Source organism: Hippocampus comes, unplaced genomic scaffold (genome assembly GCF_001891065.2).
Source record: "Hippocampus comes isolate QL1 unplaced genomic scaffold, H_comes_QL1_v1.1 scaffold112, whole genome shotgun sequence".
Taxonomy (NCBI): Eukaryota; Metazoa; Chordata; class Actinopteri; order Syngnathiformes; family Syngnathidae; genus Hippocampus; species Hippocampus comes.
This window is the reverse complement of record NW_017805841.1, coordinates 1,147,389-1,167,854: the sequence shown is the minus strand read 5'-3', so window position 1 is coordinate 1,167,854 and position 20,466 is coordinate 1,147,389. Positions and strand designations below refer to the sequence as shown.

The window sequence follows — 20,466 nt, the reverse complement described above, 5'->3', positions numbered from 1 at the left end:
TTTACAGAACACTTGTAGAATGATGAAATTTGTGTTAAACAGTAACAATTGACTTCTTCTATGTATGTATACAAAGGTGAAAAAAGCCAAAGGGAGCATTTCAGAAAGACTCAAAAACAAATATGTATCCACTGTATGCTGAGCATAAATGAACGGAAAGATGTATCTCACCGCCTTTTTTTTTTTTTATAAATTCATGATTTTTACATCCAACTGAACAAAATACATGGCAATTACTGGACAAAGCTGCAAGGCAAATCACATTTTTTTTGTTCAGCAGAGGGGAGTACGTTGGTATTTGCTAAATATCTTATGGTTCATATAAATACAGTCAAACCTCGGTTGTCGAACGTCTCGGTTCTCGACCAATTCGGTTTTCGACCAAAAATTTCAAGTTTTTTATGCCTCGGATGACGAACAAATTTCGGTTCTTGAACAAACTGAGCGCACTTGAATGCACCACTTGACTCCTCTCGCTTTCCTTACACGAGGAAATGACGCTTCCTCGTGTCGCTTTCCATTGTGAGCAGACGTGTTCGATAAACATTCTTTTTTTTTAAAAAGAGCGTGGTTTCAGTTTACGAACAATTTCGGTTTTCGAACAGCCTTCTGGAACGTATTATGGACGAAAACCGTGGTTTGACTGTAGCATTAAAACTTTCAAGGCCTCAAAGGACTATGAAAATAAAGCACATCAAGTTCAAGTACGTTAACTTGAGCTGGATAGTTTAAGACAAAAAAAAAAAAAAAAAAAAAACCAACAACATCCCAATTCTTTAAAAACACACTGCAATGTTCAACTATCAAAATGGAAAAACAAATGTTCAAAGAATAAAATTTGTCAAACTTCAACATTTCACTTATGATTATTTTTGGTCCTTTGCACTTCTTTAGAGATTTTTGCACTTTTTGCACTGTCCTGCTTTCGAGACTAGGGAAACACTGAGAGGGAAAAAAAACACTACTCAATGTTTTTATATATTTGTATGACTTAAGATGTTTACGTTGAGTTTGATGTGTGTATTTGCTAACTATTTCTATGCCTGCACTACAAATGTAGATGGTTCGACAATGGGCTGCTAAGACAAAATATATACTTTATGTACACAAAGATAGTGCATATATAACCAGCTGTGTTTGGACTGATGCAAGCCATGTGTGAGCAGCTGGTGGTTGATAAAGGCTGCGCTCCGTTACGTTGTCATGACTGGACCTGATAGGAAGATGTTTTTTTTTTCTTTCCTGAAGACACCGGACTTGTACAAATCCCACATAATATGCACATAGGCAAAAGCCTTCACACATTCATTTGCAAGAACATACATAGATGTAACATTTACATACATATAAACAACAATCCAAAAATATATATATTTTTTTCTGTTGTGTTATGATTCTTGGAAAAGCTGAAAATAAAAATTTGGGATCTCGCCGGTGGTTTCCATCCCGTGGCTGAAGTGGCGCGACTGAGGTCAGGTTGAGCTCCCCGCTCAAAAGGAGTCTGTCAACACTGATCCAGTTTGTATTGTTTCATGCTCACCTTCACAGTCAACGAAGGGAGTTAGGGCGGCATTAACCTCGAGGGGTTCCCCTCTGTGATGGTTGTCTTTGGGTCAGAGGTTTAAAATGGGAACATCAAAGAGGTCACACAGGCCTTCCGTCTCGTCCAGGTTGTATATGTAGTCGTGGTCACTAGGTGGGGGCGACAGACGCAGGAGGGGCGAGAACACTAAAAGCAGATCAGGAAGAGAAATGTATAAGGCCAAGCCATACAAGCAAATAATAATAATAATTAAAAAAATTGACTTCAACGTGGTAACACCAATAAATCGGGCCAATGTGCAGCATTTCGAACAAAAGTTAGCATCAACCATATTATCAGATATTCTGTTGGATTATCCTGTGGGGCGAGTTATTATAAGAGTGATTTTTCCTCTGTTCATAAAAAGGTCGGGGCCGTCCGTCAATGTTGAACTGTGTTCAATATTCATGATCATTCGATGTGTGGCCAACATCTAGTCCAGTGAACCATGGACTCTGTGATTGTGACATGAAACAGAATGCTAGGCAATCACGAAGCGATCAGACGCTTGTGCTGTTATAGGCCACAAGTCGTGAGCAAATGGTTGTGAGTCTAGTCGTATTCATATACCGTGGTTCCAAAGTCATTTCATCTCAACCACAATGTAGATACCAGATAAACAACAGTTAGCCTAGTTTCTTCTACTACTAATTCTCCTGCCCTTCCTCTTCTTTGTATTTGAGCGTAGTACGGACATCTATCTTATGAGGAGAATCACAAATGTAGTTGGAGATGTCATGTGATGTGTCTCAAGTTGACAGCGATGTAAGAGCAGTAACAACACATGACACCCCCCCCCTCAAAATATGTGACGTCTCACATAAACCCCCAAAAATACTGAAAATTAAAATAAAATGGTATCAGTGTGTGTATCCCGCTTCAGACAATTGTAGTTTGACCAACACATTATGGCAAAAAGAGAGATAGAGAGAGAGAGAGAGAGAGAGAGAGAGAGAGAGAGAGAGAGAGAGAGAGAGAGAGAGAGAAATAAATTTATGTTTCACACCTTCTGATGACATCAGGTCCTCCAACAAATCTCCGCTCATGATCTCTGCAAAATAAAGATACCGTATGTAAGTGCATTTTTTCCTAAAGGCTCCCTTCGCATTACAACAATTTGTCAGTCATTTATTTCACCTTTTGTCGGATCAAACATTTCCGAAAGCTCTTTGGGAAAGTCCAGCACTGTAGAAATCAACACAAATAAAGCAACAATTTTGTCTACATAGCACACAAGTAAAATGGACATTGTTATTCTCGACACGAAGGAATTGAATGTAACACTGAGTATATGCATGATACATACTGTCCACACACGACACTGTTTTCAAGAAACAGTGAACAAGAAAGTAGAATCTTCTTAAGCCTGAGTAACCTCAAATTGATCTTGGCTTGGCAATACTTGCCAACTCTTCAGAAGCACTTTGGATGTGCGAGATTATGAGAGCATCTGTGCTCAGCCCTCTTCAGATCAACCCAAATTCACGTCTTCTGGGTTATGACCAGGCCAATAAAACCTTTCATTGATTTGGATGCTTGCGTGAGGTCACTGTCATTCCGAAAACTGTCTTGGCTTTTCAACTTAAGCTTCATGTTTCGGAAGAAAATTGACTACTGTACTAACTGAAAGTGATCCTATGTCCCTGGAATATGATTAAAACAAGTCCAAAGATGCTGCAATGTGCTTTTTGCGCATTTAAAAAAAAAAGTATTTTAAGTATCCACCGATTTTCTCCTTTTTTAACTGAATTGGCAGTTTATAGTTCACACTGACTTGTTGTATTTCAGTTGCGCATCGTAACTCTGCTGACTACGACGTGACTAGATAGGCGTGCTCACGTTCAGATGGGTCTGACTTCATTGGTTCAAACACTGCAGACGCAGATGATGATGTAGATCCATCCAAGGAGGCAGAGGATTGAAGTTGCTGAGGAACGGCAGTGGGAGCATCTGTGGTTGGCTTGAGCGGCGTGGTGCTCGTGACTTCTGAAACAGAGCGGGTCATGTAAGATGACGTGGCAAATAACCGATAATAGTGGCTCTGTGCACCACTCTCAATAAAATGTACTGGCCGCAAGTGACCACAAAGTTCCAGTCGTTTGGGCATCCTTCACTTGTTTATGCAACTGTAGATGTATAATAAATACAGTATTAGAACTGGTATCTTAAACTGTGAAATGTCACTCAATATATGGGGAAAATATCATAAATGGATCAAAATTGAATAGAAATAGACTCTTTGGCCTCTGTAACAAGTACGGTACAGTTACTCGCACATAGTATGGATGTGATACAAACAATATGATCCACACACCCAACAAATAAATCATCAGTTGACAGAATCTCATGTATTAAAAAAATACATTAGACAAATTAGTGACTTTGTTCCAGACCTGTAACTGAGGTTGGCTGGCTAACGGATGATGTTGTGGAACAACCACTTTTCACAGGTTCTGGAGCTGCTTTTGGAGCCTAGGCGGAGCAATTGAGAAGGGTGAAAAAGGAAGTCACGTCGAGGCATATGATTTGCATTCGATTAAAAACACGAGAGAGTTTTTGTATGCTTTTCTCCACAGTTAATGGACCAAACCAAATGAGACTAATAGTAAAGCTGACATCTGGACCTGGGAGGAGGGCGACGGCGCTGGGAGGCTCTGAAGTACGTCATCGGGAGGAGGGACAGGCAAAACAACTGGAGAGGCACTGGACGGGTCCTTGTTGACTAGTAAAACCTCAATGGGGCCAGAAGAACTTTTCAAACGGATCTGATATTTCTTTTGTCCATTCAAAACCTGTATTTACACATGCGCGGTCAGAAAAAAAAAATACACAACAGCAGAAGGTGGCCATCTGAAAATGTGATACGCACAGTACTTACAGATTCTGGTCTGGGCACCTCTAGCTGAGTGCCAATGGGGGCACGTATCGCTAGAAGCGTATCACCTGCGGAAGGACACATCATCGGCGATGGCTCATGAAACATTTGAAATCATAAGGCTGAGGTGACAGAACAGAATAAATGAGACTGAGTTTCACAGAGGACTCACCTTTGAAAGCTCCACAGAGGTCCTCATGTTTCACATATGCCATAGTATAAATGCGTTAAGGGCCAATTGGTCAGAAACAAACATTGTCCGAGTCCGATATTCTTCAGAAAGCCATTTTCCAAAAAGCGGAATAGTTCAGGATGAATCCTCACCAACCCATTGGAAACAAGTCAGACCTGTGTTTAGTGCTGCAAACCATGCCACGGCGAGCTGAGCCGTACCACTTGCTGTAAACCTGAGAGTGTGTGTACAAGTTGCAACACATTTTTTTTTTTTTTTTTACAGATTAATAGTAACTAAAAAAGGATATGGACTGTTGTTGGAGTCGTCTGTGACATTTTTGATGCTCTGCTGCACCCAGACTCTCTGCTGGTCCAGCTCATGTTCTCTGACGGCCAGATCATCAAGTTCTGCCTTCAGGTCAATCAGCTTGTCCGCTATCTCTCTTGTATTACAACCTGGGCCAACACCCCTGAAACACAAACACAAATAAATGATCAAAAACAGACAAGCACATTTGTCACTCAATCTTAAAGATGTTTATTTTTAAGTATTTATTCTTTTATTTATGATTACTTACTTTACTTTTTTTGGGCCCCTTCATGTTGCTTGGATTTGAATCAAATTTATACTCATTCCTCCTCAATGCTGCTTTTTACTTTTTTTCTTTATTCACGTATGCAAGTGTCAATGTTGCTGCTGTGAGAATTTCAACTACCTAACTAACCTACCGAGCTAACTACTTAATTGTTTAAATAAAAACAGTTGTGTCTCTGGGGTGCCTGCCCATCCATCAAGTGTGAAATTAAAATCCAAATAAATATTTGGATATCTGCTTATTAAAAAAAATGTATATGCGAGTGAGATGTTGGTTTCGCCACATTTTGACATCAAAATTTGATTCATACAGGTGTTTATTGGAATTCAAGAGGTTGTTGATGAACTGTTGCATTCAATCGTGAAAAGGCAATCAAATTGGTATGGGCACTTGCTTTGAGTTGTTTTAAATCACTATATGTTGCTTATCATCACACTAGGAAGTGGCCAAATAGCTGCTAAATTGGTAAGACTGAATAGCCATTTGCATCATTATACGCAATACATCTTTATTTATAATGGCTTCCACATGATAATAAATGCAATATTCAGTATCATTTGCATGAGACAGTACCGCGTCCCTCCTCCAAAATTGTGTGATTTGAAACAGAATGGGACAAGTTCGTGTGTGCTGAGCCTGTAATTCTTCACCCTTTGTGGTTCACACATACATAAGGATGCACAGAAAGATGTAATCTGAGTGGGCATCAGTTATCTTTTAAAACAGCAAACCTTGGAGGGTACAGCTAAAGAGTGAGTGGACTTACTTCCATTGGATACTGTTCTTTGACTTTTTCTCTATCAGGCCAATTCCCTCCAACACATTAGTGATGTCATAGATCCGCCGCTTCTGCCGTACTGCCAATGTGTCCGCTGCCTGACTCACAGAACGGCACATAAAAAGAAAGTGTATTTAAAAACTGTGTGAAATTTAAAATAATTAATACCCGAGAGCTGGCATACTGTTCAAACCAACACGAAGAACTGATGTTGATCAACTTCCTTCTGAACCAAAGTGTTGTGCCAAGTTTAGTGCAAAATAAAACCACGATAACCACAGTGTGTACAGGCATGTGTGCTGATAAGTCGATACTTGCTCTCCTGGCTGCAGGTGCATGCTCATACTGCTCAACCAGCATTTTTGTGTGGTTTGACTGAAAAACTAGAGGAAGTGGATAATATCTTGTAACTGATTAAGCACGTAATGTTACTCGAGTCAAATTTAACTCGTAGGGATACAAGGTTATAGTAAAAAGTCTATGCATTTTTGAGACAAAACCAAAATCACTTGAATTGAATACGAATGTCGTTTTATGAATCGATCATGCTGCATTGTCCATGTGTAAAGATACACTAGCTCAGAAAACAGCGACAAAGGCTGACCCACTTAGTGCACTTAGAAATCTGCAGGGGGCAGCCTGGAAAAGTTGAAAAGGTAATACTCCCAAACTTTGAATTGGGGTGCTTTCGGAAAAGTAAACACATTGGCGTTTGCGTTGAAAAGTAACCCGGATGTTTCCACTTCCGATGCAGCTATCGGGGATTCAAATCAAGACTGTCAGAAAGCTAGGCTATGCTAACAGACAGGCTAGCAAAAAGAGCATGAAACCTAACGACATCAAGCAGCTCCAGATGACATGTGCTAGCTAACAACAAAGACTGCTTTGCATGCTCACAGCTTTCAGATCCAGCACCCCGTCCTTGGCCTCCTGCAGCAAAGTTACAAACTTAGCGGTGAGTAGTCCCAGACTCTTTTCATGCCTGCTCGGTGTCTGTGGCTGCAGCGGGTCCCCCACAGCTCCCAGTTCAACCCGGCTACTGGCCATCTCTAGCTCCATCATCTCTCGGGACCAGCGCCGAAGTCCCCCAGCCTCCCCGACCAAAACCTCAGAAGCGAGCCCAGGAACGCACGCTCCGCCAACCTAGTCAACTACACTGAAGGACAGTGGTGCCCGCGGCATAGGAGTGTTTCACAGTTCTTTCCTGGCCGGGCTTTCTTCAAAAGATTTCAGGAAATCTACCAGTGTAAATTGAGGACGGCAATTCATTGAACGAGCTTTCGGTTGGGAGAGCCGTTGGCCACGCGATGTATGACGGGACTGTTCAACCAGTAGAGGGAGCGTGTATAAATGTCGAATTATTTTAAACGCGCACAAAAGCATAATAGCGGTAACATAAGCAAAATAAAAATGAATTTATAGTTTAAGAATTTCAGTAGAATACTAACATTTTTTGATGCTTCGGTTTTTTTGGTTAAAAGATCAATTTAAAAACGATATGTACAGCGCTATTTGTAGATGGACCTTAACTGGCCCAAACTTGAAGAAAACACTTCTGCGCCGGCGCCGGATGCATTGAATCTAGATTTTTTTATTATTTTAATTTATATGTCATATGTTTTTATTTTTCATTATTCTTTCAGTTTTTAAGAAAACCGCAACATAATGGAGATGACTGAAACTTAATTACTGTACATGTATGTTGTACTCCTCCAGTGTTTGGACTTTATTGCATTCGAACTATCTTCAAACAAAAATGTCACAACAAATATGAAAACAGAAAAAACTGATGGCCTAGGTTCAATTTACATAAAAGTTTAAATCTGGACCTGTTTAACTGAGCAGAAAGGCGATGTACATATTTATAAGCAATTATTCTGTTGCATGAATGGCAACAGGTGGGTGGATACAGTTTTTTGTACGTTCTTCAGTCCAGTGGAATAGCATGTAATTGTTCTGTCTGTCACAATAAGTCGCTTGCATGATAGATGTACAAGGTATATTTGTAATTAATATATGGCAGCTTTAGGACAAATCAAGTGCAGTTGTATAATTTACCCCGCAGCACCCCCGTGGTTGGCCGATACTACTCTGCTCTACTCTACTCAACTCAGCTCAACTGACCTGTATTTATAGAGTACTTTAAAACAACCACCGCTGTTTATAAAGTGCTGCACAGGGAGCAAAAATAATTCATGCAACAAACAATAAAACAAAAAATTAATAACGAATACAGTAGAAAGCACAAAAACAGTAAAACTAAAAAATCAAGGCTCATGTTGAGTCAAAAGCCACAGAATAAAAAATTGTTTTAGTTCCCTTTGGCACATTGTCATGGTCATAAATACAGTCCTGCACAGTCTAGCACAGGTTTTCAGTTTGTAGGAGAGGAGGATGAACTACGGTTGCATTACAACGCGATCTGCAAAAACTAAATTGAATAGAAATGTACATGATTCACTGGAGACACTGGAATAAAATGATAGATGTCAGTTTGTATTCGACGTTTAAAAAAAAAGGCATTTATGGCCACTAGAGGGCAGTCGTGCCCGTCGAAATTAAAGTCCAGGGTCATTTTATTTAAAAGAAAATCATGTATTTAATTAAACCATGTATCAGAATATAATGCACCCGAATAGATACAAGTAATAAATAAAACACACATTACTTGTCAAATAGGCAGTCGAAATGTAAAACACAAGCTTCACTAAATGACGAAAGTGCGTTTCCTGCTTGACGCTCGTCTCGAAGCTGTCAGCTGACTGGCTCACCAGGAAGCAAAATTTACACGGGTAAATATATGCGGTCTTATTGTTTTGTATGTTCACAGAAAAAAAGAAAACAAGTAAAAACAAAACAAAACAAAAAAAACAACGTTGATGCGTATGCCAACTGGCAATGTGAAAGCTAATCGCTTTTCTTTCGCCATTCGTTGTACTGTATCAAAAAAGAGCTAAATTAATAGCTAACGTGGAGCTTCTTGTATGAACAAACAGGACAGATCGCATCACTGAAATCGAACTCCATGCAGAACAAATGCAAAACACAAATTTAATTAAAACCGGTATTAACAAATGCCATTATATTTTTATTCATCGTGTTGTTGTGTTGATGTGTTGCAATGGTCACTCTTGACAGATTATTTATGGAGAAGTCAATGGCTATTTAGGATCAAGTTAATGCTGTTTATGATATTATTTAGCACGTCTTTGCCTTTCTTTCGATAAGCTAATATTGTGTGTGTGAAATGAATGATGATACAGGAGCCCACATTGTATACGTCATATTGAGCGTAATTGCAAGCTAAAAACAACAATCCATTATCAACGCTACTAGATTCGAATTGACACCACATTCATTACATTCATGTGCTGCTGTCCATTTTTTGTTTTCAGTTGAGATCATGAAGAAAATCAAGGGCAAAGCAAGTAACACGACTGAGAAGGAGTTTGTGTTTGAATTCAAGGCAGGGAAACACAACTGCGTTCTCAAGGTACCTTTGCTGTTTCCTGTTCAGGAGAACATCAGCGACCTTCATGGACGTCTGATGCTGCTCCATAAAATACCATGCTATGTAGAAAACGGTAAGTTAGCTAGAAACCAGTTGTGCAGCATTGGTAGAGTCCACATTTGTTTTTATAGCCACCTGCTCAAGTTATCTATGATGTATGGGTACTGTCCACCCCACGGCTTGCTTCAGTGCTGGCAGAGTCGGTTCAGGCCAGTGACGTTATGTACCTGAACGGTTGTCTGACTGGATATGTGCCCTGTGATTTCCTGGCGACCAGTCTGATTAATAGTCTGATTTTTACACAAAAGCAGGTGGGATAATTCCGTGTTCCCACCACCCTGAACACAATAGAATAAGGTGTATAGAAAATGGTTCTTGTTCAATCACCCCAGTGCAATTGATATTGATAAATTGCACTGAACAAATACATTAGCACTTTTACCATGTTCATTGTTACATGTAAAAGCCTGAGCAAGAATAATTTAAGGATTTGGTTTCTTCCATGCTGAAAGCAACCAAGCAAGAATAATTTAAGGATTTGCTTTCTTCCATGCTGAAAGCAACCAAACAGGCAACACCGATATAATCTGTCTTTAACCTGACGTTAATGTCCGTAACAGAAATTGGTAACTGATAACACATGCTACTATTTGATGTCAGTCATGAATCGACCTGAATGAGGGCAAGCACGATAGAAAACGCATGGATGGGTGTTGCTAGAGTATTGACAAGCTTACAACTTGTCAACGTTTTACAAAACACAATTTGACATGATTTGTTTTAGTACTCAATGCTTCAAATGCTTCTTTGGTAGAACTGAAAGTGTCACTGTCCAACTTCATTGAGAAAGAGACCATTTTGGACTACGACAGAGAGGCAGAACTGGCCCTGCAAAGACTCACAATGGGACATGTAGATGTGAATCAGCTTGCCAATGCGTGGACCAGTGCCTATGTAGAGGTGAGGACACAGATCACACCATATACGTTCAGCCTAAACCACCTGGATGTCAAATACAAACCCAATTCCAATGAAGGTGGGATATAAGGGTGTTGTGCCACTGCCTTGTCTGATTTCTGCCCCTTCATGAACCTGTAGTCAGAGGGTTTTGTCAACTCGCACATCATTAAAATCATGGGAACAGATGCAGTGTTGTAAAGCGCTTTAGCAAACTAATTATTGATGAGGCCTCTTTGTTGCATTTTGTGTCTCCCTGCTTGATTACGCTTTAGTGTGTCTATTCTCAGCGACATGTCAGTATTTAGAATTAGCACATTGTTTCATAGCATATATTACAAAAAAATGTTCAGGGGTATAAATAGTTTTGACACCTTGTCAGGCTGCCTCAACTTGAACTTTCAGGCTTCTTGCCTCCTGCACTTAAACATTTAAGACTAGCTTTTACGGCAGTCATTCAAAAATAACCATGGAGGCCTTCCAGTGGCCATCGTGATTCCTGAGCAAGTAAAAATAGAGGACTTCTGATTCTTTTCTATTCATGGATGCGGTATTTCCGTTGCTTGGGTTTTCTTAGTAGATCATTAGGTAAAGCCAAACACTTTTCATGCTTTCCTTTATTTTTGTCCGTCATTTCAAAGTTGGTACTGCAGAAACAGCTCACCCTCATCCAGTTTAATGACATATTTATTCCCAAGAAGAACAATAAAAATGCCTTTGTTTTCCTTTTGCTGTAACCATTTTAGACCACGCTAGAGCATGCTCGACCCGAGGAGCCCAGCTGGGATGAGGACTTTGCGGATGTTTACCACGAGTTGATCCATTCGCCTGCCTCGGATACGCTTCTCAACCTGGAGCACAATTACTTTGTCCGTATCTCCGAGCTTATCAGCGAGAGAGATATGGAGCTCAAGAAGATACAAGAGAGGTCAGTGTTTAAGAGGATGGAGTGCCCCACTCCGCCCCGTGGACTGTACATTTAAAAATGAAATTTGCTACATTTAGTTGCATGTTTTTTGAAAAGCTAAAAACATTATACAAATTCCTTAAGACTGTTAACACTTGTATTAAACACTAAACATTTTTTAGATGAAACACATAAAGGTTGACCTATTTTACTTTTACATCAGTTGCCGACGCAGAATAGTATTTTGTCATTTAAACACAAAAGGCTCTATTTTTTGGTGCCCGCTGCAATGGGTGAAATTTTCTTGTGGTGTTTTGCTGGACTAGTGCATGTTGAAGAGGGCGTTTGAGCTGTTCTGCACCCTTGTGGGAGGGAACTCAGCCAACCCCCGGCCAATCAAAGCAGCTCCCATCATTCCCTTTAAATTCAGCACATTGAGAGCCACACGGTCTAAATGGCACGTAGGTGCAGGAGATCGCTGCACGCAAAGTACCGTTAAGGAACTGCAAGATCACCTCCACTTGCGAATGATGTGAAGTTGGCCACTGTGGATGGGCGCAGTCAACATTTTTTGCTTTTTAACCTGTTGATTGGAACATTATTACAACAGTAGACCATTGAACAAATCAGTCACTTGAATACAGTGGGGGGGGGGGGACCACACACACAAAACATCTATTTACTAGGTAAAAGCTTTTTTTTGTTTGGATTAAAGTGAGAATTTTCAAAAATTGCACATCCACCCATCTGATTTTATGTTTATTGTTTTTGAAATAGTGCTTATCTTCATTAGTGTCGTGGGTGAACTGGGGCTTATCTCAGCTGAATTTGGGCAAGAGGCATGGTACGCCCTGGACTGTTCAACAGTCACTCGCTGGGTACATAGAGACAAACAACCATTCCCAGACAGGAAGGCCGAAGAGAAGAAATTTTGACCCAGAACTTAAGAACTGTGAGGCCGTCATTCTGCCACTTGGGGTGTGCAACTCCACACAAGACGATTCAATGCGGTTTTCGATACATGTGGTGCAAAATGATTCATGGACGATTCGATTAGAAAGTTTAACGATTCGGTTCGACTCAGTGGATTACGATTCGATATGGTACGGCTCAGTTCGAGTTGGGGATGATGCAATTACTTTTTTGTTGTCATTTTACATACATTAGAATGAACCTGCCAGTACTGTAAATGTGCCATTTCCTTCATAGATGTCTCCCTTTAATAAAAGATGATTCAATATTGATCTCAATATTCTTCAAAATGGAGCGATTCTTTTCGATTCGATACACTTGCAAATCAAAAAACAATTTTCTGGTTGAAATCGGTATTTGTTACACCTGTATAGGGCACCATTGATCTTCCCATTAAAATGCAATGTTTTTCTGGATAAGGTCACATACAAATGAGCCAGCTTTGTGTTTTGTTTGTTTTTTTATGCTCTGGGGCCGGCCACATAGGCAGCCTTTCCATCTGCATACACTCAATACTGAAGTTCCAGGGCTGCTATTGAGTTTAATGAATACATAATTATGGTCTCCATCTCAAAAAAGAGAGAGCAGCAGGTAATGTTTTCCATGTACTCTCATCATTTAGTCAAATGCTTTCATTCCCCCCAGACAAGCTGCAGAAATGGATAAAGTGATGCATGAGTTGGGGAATACACTAAGTGACCATGATGTGAATGCAGTAGCGTCCCAACACTTTGATGCACAGCAGGTAACAAAAAAACACTATACAGGAGCATACATAGTACTAATAGTAATTTTGTAATCATGCAATATTAGCCCAAGCCTTTTTAATTCCTCAGTTGCTGTCTCAACAGGTCCTGGAGAACAAGTGGGTCACTGAACTGGAGCAAGTGACATGTATTCAAAAGCAAGAATATCAAGAGTGGGTCATTAAACTACACCAGGACCTGCAGAAATCCAACAACAGCAGCCAAATTAAGTATGTTTGTATGTATTTGCGTACAATAGGACAAATTTCTTAGACATAATAGACTGCATGTATTTGCACTTGCGCGTCATGTTCCCATTTCTAAACTGAGCTGACAAAATTCCTGGGCTGATGCAATTTACAATAAAAAAAAAAAAAAAAATACCATATATACCGGTACATATTACTGTGTATGTGTCTATAAACTATATACCTCCTCATCTTTTATAAATACTATTGTCGTTAATTTGTATGGTTACCATCCAGTGAGGAGATTAAGGTACAGTCTAGCCAGCTGTCAGAACCTTCAGATTCTGGAGACCGGATGTTTGAGGAGCAGCCTCAAATGGAAGAAAGCTTCACTATTCATCTCGGTAAGCGCTTGACTTTGAGAAAACATCAACAGGATTTTAATTGGAATTTTGTATAGATTTAAATTTTAATGTGTCATACTCATTATAATCCCCCAGGGGGAATTTTTTTTTTGCAAAACTGTTTTGCAAACTACGCTGAGAATGAGATTTCACACATCCAGGCATGGAAGAAGCGATGTCAGAGTAAATGAGGTGCGCAATTAGTGTCGCAATTCTTGAACCGGTGCCTTGTTCAAGGGCAGTTGAACAGTCGTCAGATATCTAACTTCTATGATGTGGTGTTGCCACTCGATGGCTGTTACCTTTCACTCTGACCTGCACCACTGATATGTCATGATGGATGTCATAACCAAAAGCATCAAACCAGACATGGCACCTGTGTCACTGAACGCTAAAGGAGAAGGTTGGCGGTGTAAGAACATTAGCAAATTGAACATGAAATGTATCACAGAATAAAGGGTGTCCCCCCAAAAATGACATCATTTCGCAGGCTAATCATTTCGGCAACTCTTGTTGAAATAAACGTTTTGGTTTTTTTTTTGTATTTACTGAACGTTTGGAAACAGATCCAAATTTTCTACTTAATGTTTTCTTTGAACTGGTCTATGTGCCTCCTCGGCCTGCTAACATTGATAACCTTAGGCAGAGAATCACTTCCACACTGAATAATCTTACCAGAGACATGCTACAGCATGTTTGGCAAGTGCTGAACTAGCAACTTGACGTCTGCCCTGTCACAGGCGGTGCGTTTATTCAACACTTTTGGAATCTTTTCCAGAATAAACATGCAATGTTTAAATATGTAAACTCTTGAATTTCATTGAGCTAGACTTTCAAGATATTTTGTACCCTATTTGCTGGAATTGTTTTCATTAGGAGCACAACTGAAGACGATGCATAACCTGCGACTGGTTCGGGCAGATGTGTTGGACTTTTGTAAGCACCGACGTCATGGCAGCAGCGGAGCAAAGCTGCGACGCCTCCAAACGGCACTTTCGCTCTATTCGTCTTCACTCTGTGGTCTGGTACTGTTGGTCGACAACAGGGTCAACTCCTACAGTGGCATCAAGAGAGGTTAGATTACACTAGTCATTAGTTACCTCTGATATACAGTCTGTTGTGTACCGTATTTCAGCTCTCCTTCATGTTGGTGCATTATTTATTCGACCCTCTCTAGTTCAGTAATTTTTTCAGCTCAAGAACTCAACTCTCAAGCTGCTTGTGCTGTATTTAGCCAAAAATAATAGTCCAACTCGTTTGCCTTTCAATAACACATTAAAAGGCTCCTCTCTTTAAATTTAAGACGATTGAGTCGTGTGGGCATGCGTTTATGGAAACCATTTCAGAAATAATCCTGGTATAATTTTTTTAAAGCAAAAGTATCATTTAGGCATCATGTAATGATTATTGACCTAGATTTTGCAACGGTGGCCAAGGAGTGCACGGACTTCCACTTTCTCAGCCTGGAGGAGCAGCTGGAAGAGGTGCAGCAGGTGGTGCTCTATGCCAGAGCCCAGCGGAGTAGCAAGCAAAAAGATCAACCCGGTGAGACCTTTCACTGCTCTTTTTGTGAAGCCAGTACACGTGTAATCCACCAGATGAATTTAGTATGCTTGGCGAATGACTCGTGCAAAGAATTTGTTTGCGAAAATTGATGGATCTACAAAGCAAGACATTATTTAAATTCTTGACTGACAATAACTTCATCTGGCCTTATGAAGTAATCTCAACAATAAGCGCAGGTACATCCCAACAAGTGAGAATATCGAGGACACCGTAGTGCCACTTTGGCGTTGAATGCTACATTACTTCCAACTGAAGTTACATGGAAGGTTACATTTAGCCAATGGAAATTACATGACAAGCTTATTGTTTGACATCAGCGATCCATTGCCAACTCTTTCAAATTGTGTCAGTCATCCTGAGAGACCATTCATAGTTTTAATAACAACCTGTCTTTTCAACATCCTGATTGTTGAAATCTATGTCTTGCAGAGCTCCCCAGGAATGGAAGTGATGATAAAAGTAAAAACGTTGAAAGAAATCCATCGAATATCTTGCCAGGTGAAGGTTATTTGACATTATACAGCAATGTAAATTTCCAATCAAATGTACAGATTTCATATGTCTCTTCTTTGCCAAGGTGAATTCTATGTCTCGCGGCACTCCAACCTGTCCGACGTTCATGTCGTCTTCCACCTGTGTGTGGACGACAACGTGCGCTCAGGGAACATCACGGCCAGGGACCCGGCCATCATGGGCCTGAGGAACATTCTGAAGGTCTGCTGCACACATGATGTAACCACCATCACCGTCCCGCTACTGCTGGTGCATGACATGTCGGAGGTAAATGCAGTTGCATGGACTGAAACCTGAAGACATAACAGTATATGATTACCGTAACTGACTATTAATGGCTTCTGCCAACCTGTATAGTACAAAATAAAACATAGCAATTATGAAATCATGTTAAAAAGCAAAGTTTTAACTAGCCTCTGGCTGATGTGATGTCATGCCTCAACATGCCCTGTATAATTTCTCCAACTTCATTTTGATTCCAATTTTTTTTTTTTGTTTGTCATAACTAAGTCCTTATAACAACGTAAAGTCCCACAAACCAGTGGAGTTATAATTGATGGCTTCTGGTTCCACATCAAATTAGTGCAGTTCAGCAACGATTGCTGCAGATGGTACAGGCCTTCTCTTGTTTGTTGACTTTAACTGAAGTGGTGCGTTTCAATTCCAGAGTGTAACAAATATTTTGACACTAAAGTGCCTCACCTTTTCTGTTTTGGTTTTAACTTTGACCACACTTGAGGAAAAATAACACATAACAGAGAAATGTAGACGAGTGGAAAACGACCCTGCTACTTTTGAAGAGTGTTTTTTTAGTGAGCTACCTTTATAAACAAAACAACATCAATGTGCTACAATATTTGCATTCTGCTTGCTTGCCTTGTCTATGTGGCCCCTGTGATTGGCTGGTAACCAGTCCAGGTTGTACCTTAGCTCTTATCCAAAGTCAGCTGCGATAGCCTCCAGAATGGCTGGAAGGGTTTATTGGGTAATGGGGTTGGTAACACTTTAATTTTCCCCAATAAATAGCTTATCTGTATTTCAGCAAGTGTACATCGGATAGATATTGTTGTTGTGTTTCATTTATTTTTATTCATCACGGTGTGGGCTCAAACTATGCTGAAAACGCAACAAAAGTATCTTTCTTGCCGTAACCATTGAGTCAGTTTGAGGAAGTGTCACAAACAGACACGCAGCTTTTAGGTTTCGCTCATACTTTCTCATTTTTCTCAAGCAATTGTTTGTCTTGCTCTCTGCCGACAGGAAATGACCATTCCATGGTGTTTGAAGAGAGCAGAGCTGGTCTTCAAGTGTGTGAAAGGTACAGTTCTTAAAAATCTGATTGCATCTGTAACATCAACACAGATGAGTCATTACATGTACGTATTCATTGTTTTTTGTTTCACATTGATCATACTTTTGTGGGAGCCGTGTCCTGAAACATAGAGAATGTCGCTTTTCCACTCTACAATCCGGTGCATCATTGAGAACCAGACAGGCAATCGAAAACAACAATGGAGGAGAATGATTTGTATTTACTTCTTGCATTGTGGCTCTTGGCCCTGGTAAGGAGACAATTTTTATTCAAGAGCAGGACAAGGGTAGCGAGAAAATGGGACCTTGCATTTAAGATGAGCAAACCACTACAGCAACAGGATAAACCAGTGTTACCTTGTATGGTTATTGCTGTCACTTCTACTAGTTTATCCTCAAAAATTACCGGTACCTCAACTCATGTTGTTGACCCAGCACTTGACAGCTCATGGAGACCAATGACAGTGAATTGACACCACCAATAACTGAGCATGATGACAGGAAAATAGTACCTCATATTACCCGGTTTTGTCAGTGGAAAAGCAAAACAGATTCTTCTTTTTGTGGGTCGGGCACCTTCTCATTGTAATTTTATTGGCAGGTTTCATGATGGAGATGGCCTCATGGGATGGAGGTGTATCACGCACGGTACAGTTCCTGGTGCCAAGGGTGAGATGCGTGTACATTGTCTTATTCCACAGTTGTGCAGCCTTGTTCTCTGCACTCAATGTGAAAGCATCTGATCACATCATTAGAGTCAACATGGCTATTGCCAGCTTTCACAGAAAACGCCCGTGCCAGCATTTTGTCTCCCAGTCTTCTAATACTGTCTTGCTGAAGATGTTTGGTTATAATGACTGACAGGTCCCAAAATCAAGGTTGAGTGGTGTAAACACAGGAATAATCAGATGACTTGAAATAACACGACCCAAGTGAAAATACAGGCTGGCTTTTAATTATTGGCTGCCAGAAAAGCTCTCGCTCTCTGTTAGTTCAACCAAAGTGTATACTGAAGGTGTACACGAGATCACAACAGGCACACCTGGCTTTGCAGCACCTAACTTTTGAGTGTTTAAAATGCTCGCCATAAATCATAGATGAGAGAGCCTTACTTTGCCTTGACCCGTGTTTACTCTGTGTGCTAAATGTAAGCTTAGACACTCATCCACATACATGCGTGATAAGCATCGGGATTTACATGCAGCTGTCATGATTGACATAAATTTACCTTGAAATCCGCACCCCGTTGTTATGTCTTAACAACTGAAGAATGTCGCCACAAGGTTCAGATGCTTCGGCATGATGTGGCTTCACATTCTCAAAAATTCATCTGGACGTGGCCGCCTTGTGACACATGACATTTTATTTTCGGCTTTGCAGAATGTTTATACCTATGGGCTGTGTGGTTTGAGAGACAGCTGAGCCTATAGCATGGAGCCGTGTTGACACCGTAAGACTATAAAACCAGCGGCATCAAAAGCTCCGACTAAATCAGCTTCCTGTCAGCTCCATGCTCAGACAGGATTGGAAATAGCCCCCGCGAAACAACGTTGTGCCTTCAAAGAGACTAAATATATGCTGGGAGTTGTGTGTTGATATGTGTACCGATCAATACTTAACATTCTCGTTTGACGGGTGCCTTCCAGTTCTGAACATTCCCCCCCCCCCCCCCCCAACAAAAAAAATACTTCGCACACTTCCTATCACCTCAGTGCACATGATGCATTTTGTCTCATGGCTAATTTTCCATCTTTTTCGCGCTACTACGGAATACCCGTCCCTCATTTCTCATTGGCTGTGTATGTCTTTATGTTGACAGAGTATTTCAGAGGAAATGTTCTTCCAGTTAAGCAACATGCTGCCTCAGATCTTCCGTGTCTCCTCCACTTTAACGCTCACGTCAAAGCCCTGATGGGAACAGATGCACGACACCCTCAGCACCAGGGATCATCTCCTTAGCCTTTTTGAAGTTACTGTTTATTTTCTTTTTTTATTTTTTTTATTCTTAAATTCTGTGGGGAAGGGGGTGTGTGAACTTGAGAAAGCCCTTTTCTCTCCACATGGCGACCTTAAAGCGCTTACAGAGAGGCGAGGATCCTTTAGCAGTTTATTAAGCCCTGTTTATTTGTATTCTCTTTAAAGCTGCATATCTTAGTGAAAGACGACTGGGTCCCGCAGCTCGCAAAGCAGCTGCTGCAATTATCATTTCAACCCTCCAGGGTGCAGTGCCGCTGACAGACTTTTATGACATCAGCAACAAACCGGGTGCTCATGTCATGTCTTCAGAGCTGCTATCTGGAGCTTACACCTTTTGTTGGAGCCGCTGCAGAATGCTGCATCGAATGACATGTGAAGTATTATTGTTTCACCTTGCTGGTAGGCACTGTAAATAGCGTTGCATGAGCCATTAAAAAAAAAAAAAAAAAAATCTAATCAACTCAAACACTGATATTTGCTATGAGTAGAGGAAGGCTTGCTGAAGGCAGCTGTTATGCATGTATGTACTTGTAAATAGGTTAAAACCGCTACTCAATGATACTAAACAAACAACTGATGGTGTCCTGGCTGCTACAATATGACTAAAGCGACAATAAGTTGTCGCCTAGAGAAGAAGAAAGGAATGTACGCCGCCAAACTGAAGTTTAGTCTTCAGATGAAGAGACTCGCAGGATTTAACCTCCTTCTGCATCATCACATTGTTACTACACAATTTCTTGTTTTAATGTTGTTTGATGAACAGCAGTGACATTTCTTTTTAAACTTGTTGACACTGTCCAATATATTTGCAAGGCTGCCAGGTCTCATAAGAGCCGACAATAGTTTTTTTGGTTTCATTGTGCAGCAGTCAACCTCTGTTATGCACTTATTTGCCATTTAAGTGTACTGCACTGGTAAAGGTTTTCTGATGGCCGTGGTTTCATGCGACATCATTAAGAGTTAAGGTTGCATATGCACACTCAGGAGCAGAGTTTTACATGTTTACATGGTGTATTGTGTCTCTTCTCACCTTGGAATGACCACACAAGTCTGCCAGTTGGATTTGTCAAATCAAACAGATCTCATGGTGTTGTGGTTTGTTTCATTCACATCCCGAGGAAGGTTTCCTGCAGAGACAAGTGACGCCAACTCTTTGAATTCCCAAAAGATCATTTGCACTGGTGCAAAGATGAGCAGTATGCAGCTCTTTCATGCTGCATTGCAGTGAGCTTCAGTGAGTTTCACTCTGCTTAAGTGTGTTTGGTCCCTCCTCTCCACTTCCATGACAGCAGATGGCACTCTTTTTGAATACAAATAGTAAGTTAAAAAGGTTTCCAGTACTGCATTCGTTTTTTCTTATACTGGAGTGGCATTCAAACAGATGCCAGTGTTATTGTTTCTATATGTTA

The 20,466-nt window shown here is 40.6% G+C and overlaps 2 protein-coding genes across 4 annotated transcripts; one reads left to right on the top strand and one right to left on the bottom strand.

Annotated features, from left to right (window-relative positions):
• Nucleotides 1-1,204: 1,204 nt before the first annotated feature.
• On the bottom strand, nt 1,205-9,724 carry e2f4 (E2F transcription factor 4). Of its 3 annotated transcripts, XM_019888309.1 has the most exons (13): nt 9,652-9,724; nt 9,503-9,575; nt 6,903-7,156; nt 5,994-6,103; nt 4,940-5,101; nt 4,630-4,673; nt 4,452-4,525; nt 4,207-4,374; nt 3,976-4,054; nt 3,422-3,568; nt 2,720-2,767; nt 2,589-2,633; nt 1,205-1,729 (listed from the first exon to the last, which is right to left on the bottom strand). In XM_019888309.1, the coding sequence occupies exons 3-13, from the start codon at nt 7,065-7,067 to the stop codon at nt 1,614-1,616; spliced, it is 1,158 nt and encodes a 385-aa protein (XP_019743868.1). In that variant the 5' UTR covers nt 7,068-7,156; nt 9,503-9,575; nt 9,652-9,724; the 3' UTR covers nt 1,205-1,613. The 3 variants fall into 3 exon arrangements, with proteins under 3 accessions (XP_019743868.1, XP_019743867.1, XP_019743869.1); XM_019888308.1 differs by lacking the exons at nt 9,503-9,575; nt 9,652-9,724 and having other exon boundaries at nt 6,903-7,370; XM_019888310.1 differs by lacking the exons at nt 9,503-9,575; nt 9,652-9,724 and having other exon boundaries at nt 4,461-4,525; nt 6,903-7,367.
• ferry3 (FERRY endosomal RAB5 effector complex subunit 3) lies at nt 8,712-19,995 on the top strand. The gene is made up of 14 exons (XM_019888306.1): nt 8,712-8,797; nt 9,401-9,589; nt 10,331-10,476; nt 11,220-11,401; nt 12,998-13,097; nt 13,204-13,328; nt 13,584-13,690; nt 14,567-14,764; nt 15,107-15,235; nt 15,686-15,754; nt 15,834-16,036; nt 17,030-17,087; nt 17,682-17,749; nt 18,900-19,995. The coding sequence occupies exons 2-14, from the start codon at nt 9,409-9,411 to the stop codon at nt 18,990-18,992; spliced, it is 1,659 nt and encodes a 552-aa protein (XP_019743865.1). The 5' UTR covers nt 8,712-8,797; nt 9,401-9,408; the 3' UTR covers nt 18,993-19,995.
• Nucleotides 19,996-20,466: the final 471 nt, after the last annotated feature.